This window comes from Emiliania huxleyi (genome assembly GCF_000372725.1).
Source record: "Emiliania huxleyi CCMP1516 unplaced genomic scaffold EMIHUscaffold_535, whole genome shotgun sequence".
In the NCBI taxonomy this organism is placed as follows: domain Eukaryota; phylum Haptophyta; order Isochrysidales; family Noelaerhabdaceae; genus Emiliania; species Emiliania huxleyi.
Window position 1 is genome coordinate 1 of NW_005197982.1, and position 4,408 is coordinate 4,408.

The 4,408-nt window shown below is 64.3% G+C and overlaps 1 protein-coding gene across 1 annotated transcript; it reads right to left on the reverse strand.

The window, feature by feature from the left end:
- Window positions 1-1,833: 1,833 nt before the first annotated feature.
- Window positions 1,834-2,515, reverse strand: EMIHUDRAFT_119847 (hypothetical protein; the record flags this gene model as incomplete). Its single annotated transcript, XM_005765745.1, has 2 exons — window positions 1,834-1,868; window positions 1,927-2,515. The coding sequence occupies 2 exons, from the start codon at window positions 2,513-2,515 to the stop codon at window positions 1,834-1,836; spliced, it is 624 nt and encodes a 207-aa protein (XP_005765802.1).
- Window positions 2,516-4,408: the final 1,893 nt, after the last annotated feature.

A 4,408-nucleotide genomic window follows, 5' to 3' on the forward strand; every position in this document is an offset into this window, starting at 1 on the left:
CCACGCCCACCGCTCGAGGAGCGGGCCTAGAAGAAGAAAAGTGCGCGCGGCTAACAAAGAAGGGAGACCACGCCCACCGCTCGAGGAGCGGGCCTAGAAGAAGAAAAGTGCGCGCGGCTAACAAAGAAGGGAGACCACGCCCACCGCTCGAGGAGCGGGCCTAGAAGAAGAAGAGTGCGCGCGGCTAACAAAGAAGGGAGACCACGCCCACCGCTCGAGGAGCGGGCCTAGAAGAAGAAAAGTGCGCGCGGCTAACAAAGAAGGGAGACCACGCCCACCGCTCGAGGAGCGGGCCTAGAAGAAGAAAAGTGCGCGCGGCTAACAAAGAAGGGAGACCACGCCCACCGCTCGAGGAGCGGGCCTAGAAAAAGAAAAGTGCGCGCGGCTAACAAAGAAGGGAGACCACGCCCACCGCTCGAGGAGCGGGCCTAGAAGAAGAAAAGTGCGCGCGGCTAACAAAGAAGGGAGACCACGCCCACCGCTCGAGGAGCGGGCCTAGAAAAAGAAAAGTGCGCGCGGCTAACAAAGAAGGGAGACCACGCCCACCGCTCGAGGAGCGGGCCTAGAAGAAGAAGAGTGCGCGCGGCTAACAAAGAAGGGAGACCACGCCCACCGCTCGAGGAGCGGGCCTAGAAGAAGAAAAGTGCGCGCGGCTAACAAAGAAGGGAGACCACGCCCACCGCTCGAGGAGCGGGCCTAGAAGAAGAAAAGTGCGCGCGGCTAACAAAGAAGGGAGACCACGCCCACCGCTCGAGGAGCGGGCCTAGAAAAAGAAAAGTGCGCGCGGCTAACAAAGAAGGGAGACCACGCCCACCGCTCGAGGAGCGGGCCTAGAAGAAGAAAAGTGCGCGCGGCTAACAAAGAAGGGAGACCACGCCCACCGCTCGAGGAGCGGGCCTAGAAAAAGAAGAGTGCGCGCGGCTAACAAAGAAGGGAGACCACGCCCACCGCTCGAGGAGCGGGCCTAGAAAAAGAAGAGTGCGCGCGGCTAACAAAGAAGGGAGACCACGCCCACCGCTCGAGGAGCGGGCCTAGAAAAGAAAGCTAGCAGGCGGTCAAGACAGACCGAGATGGCCACGCCCGCCGCTCGACGAGCGGTGCCGAGCGCGCTCGACGCCGCCTCATCTCTCCGGAGGGAGAGGGAGACGTTCAGCCACGGACCCGCCAGCGCCTACCATCACCACTAGAGAGGTCATGACCCTTTGTTGACTGGCAATGCCTCACACCGTGGACCCGCCGGCGCCTCGAGCTGCCGCTTATGCACCAGTAGGGCCGACGGGCCGACGGGCGCAACATCCCTCAACGGGGAGTGCCAGCGGCGGAGGACGGCCTTGGTCTCGTTCCGCTCCTTGGACGCCTTGAGAGCGCGCGCGACAGCGGTTGCAACGCGTTGCTTGCTCTGTGACCGGTCTCGGGCAACCTCGCGCAATCTCGCGTGCTCTCCCGCCTTTGCGCGCGCGCGGCGCGACGTGGGTCGATCTCGTGCAACCTCGGTCCATCGCGGGTAAATCTGGGGCAAATCTCGCGCCTTGAGCGCGCGCGACTCGACGCCGACGGGCGAGAGCGGCGCGGCGCCGCCCTCCGCGCCGTTGTCCACGGGGGCGAGGAGCGGCATGTCCGCCTACCATTACTGACGGACTCTCTCCGGTCTTGATCCACGCCGTTGTCCACGGTGTGTCCGCCTATCATTCTTAATCAACTCTTTCAACTGTGAAGTAATGCGTTGTCAAGGAGCGAGGAGGAGCGGCGTGTCCGCCTCGAGTAGCAAGATGTACTCCTCCTTGACCTCCTTGCGGTGGAAGGCAAGCAGCCGCCGCACCGCCCAAGGCCGATTCAGCAGAGGGAAACCGTGGTCGCAGTCATCGCACCTGCCGAAGCATTAACACGGATCATCAAAAAGAAGAGGCGGTGGGAATTTAACCAGACCGTGGCCGCAGTCGTCGCGCCTGCCGGAGCGCTTCAGCTGGCGCGTGACCACGGTCGGCATCTCGGCCGCCAGGAGGTCGGGCTTGCCGTCGGGCGAGGTGAGCAGCCTCGTGAAGCCGCCTGCAGGAAGGTTCCGAGAAGTTTCGGGCGACGGCTCCAGCAGCCTGGCCGGGAGGGGCGGCCGCGAGAGGATTGCGCCGAGGTCGCTGCACGGGTCCGACTCTTTGAGCCGCAGGTAGCGGTGGTACGACAGCCGCGCCTGCCACTGGTGCTCCACGCTGAGACTGCACGGCACGAGGACGTGATACGGCCGCCGGTGACGGCTGCACTGCGCACTGCCGTTGGCGGCAGAGGCTCGTGGCGCGGGTGGCGACGTGTGGTTTACATGGCGCGAGGCCTCTGCTGCCATCCGGCGGCCGTGTGCCGACGCCTCGAGCTCGATGCTCTCCTCGAAGTGGCCGGCCGCGTGGATCTGCAGCGCGATGATGACGCAGGTCGGCACGGCGACCGCGAGGATGCGGCAGAGGCGACTTCGGCGGCGCTTGACGACCGAGACGGTGGAGGAGCGGAAGCGGGGAGGTGGCAGCATCGCCGACCCGGGTCGCAGGAGCGCCCAACGCAGCGCTCAAAAAAAGAATTCTTCGCAGCAGCCCCTCTCAGCACACTGGCACGACAAGGGCGCGGACTGGCGCGGACTGGCACACTCACCGGCTCACCGCCGGAGCCGCCTAAGCGACTCCGTTAAGAACGGCAATGATCCGCACCGTGCACAATGCCGCTCTCCCCGCACGCTAGCTCGTTCACCGTCTGCCACGCCCCGGCGGTGTGGAGGACGACAGACACGCGCTGCATCTGCAGCCCGTGCCAGTTCTTGGTGGTCCATGTGACCTCATCGAGGTGCTGAGCGTGCGAAAGTTTGTTGCTCAGCTGGTTCGCCGCCTCCCTCAGGGTGCTGCGGACCTCCTTTCCAAAGCCTCCGAAAGCCTCAAAATCAAACAAACGTAGATCGCAATCCTGCTCCCGCGCAAAACGGCAATCGCCATCCAGCTCCTTGAGCTTTCCCTTGGGGGCATCCTCCTCCTCCCCCTCCTCCCCCTCCTCCTCGGCCTCCTCCTCCTCCCCCGCCACCGCCGCTGCCGTCGCTCCCGACGGAGACCACTTGCCGCGCCCTTTGACCAACTTGAGCAGCCCGGTCTCCGTGTTGCCGAAACGTACATATGCCCCCTTCCAGCCGAGCCGAATTTCACCCTCTCCATCCTTGCCCTTGCTGAGAGAGAATTCTTGATACGAAACCACGACGACACACACCAGTCGACTCGCATCGGTTGCCTCCATGAACGGCGGAGCTATTCTCGCGCCCACACCACACCTGGCTCCAACGTGGACACGCCCATAGCTGGGGACACTACTAGGTCACGCATGGCATCACAGAAGTTTTATCTCTGGGCCCCGAAAGGCATCTCTAGCAGTGTCGTTACACATGCCCCCTCCCCTCCTGGGCGCATGCGCCTCACGTCTCGCCAGAGCATAAGCCCTTGGCGTGTGGCGAGACGAGTTTTTCGCCATCGCAGCGAGCAGCAAGCCGCCCGCCGCAAACAGCCGGAGGCCTCGCCGCGGCACTGGCTGCGCCGCGGTCCCGCACCCGTCGACGCAGCTCCCCCCGCGGAAGACCGCGCGTAGCAACGTCTTGACGATCGAGATGAGCGTGCCTGAAGCTCGCCCACCTACTGCCCCTGAGAGTTGGTTATTGAGTGGGATCAGCTCCCCCCCTAGGCTCGAAGCCCGGATTCTTTTTCGGAAGCATTTTTTCGGAAGCCGATGTCCAAGCTCGCGCGAGCAGTCTCCGCGCTCGCCTTCGTCGTCTCCGCCGTAGTCCACCTCGGCCTCGTCCAATCTGCTGGCGGCCTAGTCGATTCCTGCTACGCGTTTTCGTTTTTCGGCATCTCCGCTGACGAGTGCCGCGCCATCGGCGCCTCTGTGCGGGGCGCCGGCCAGGCCGAGAAGGACTGGCTGACACTCGCCTTCACCTCGATGCGCGGCGAGTGCTGCCAGTTCCTCGGGATGGGTGTTGGCTCCGTCTACGCCCTTCTCTTTCTGAGAAAGGGGACCGACGAGGCGCTTCCGTCCGTCTCTCCGCAGGAGCAGACACTCCCGATGCCGACCCACCGTTCCACCCCGCCACGAATAGGTGGCGGTAGTCCACCTCATGCACGCGACGTGGGCATGCACCGTGCAGGCGCCGCTCGCCTCTCCCAACCGCGGGTGGCAGGCTCACCCTAGACACGGTCCAGAGACGCGGAACAGCACAGCCCTCCTCTCCGATAGGTGGTCAACTCGCAGAACGCAGGCGTGCTTTTTCCTTTCCTGCCCGCGGCGCCGGAATACGACCCGCTCTCGCAGGGCAAGCTCAAGCCCTTCCTCCTCCTCGTCGGCGGCCAGGCCGTCCTGTACGTGGCCGCATTTCTCCTCTCGAGGGGCAACG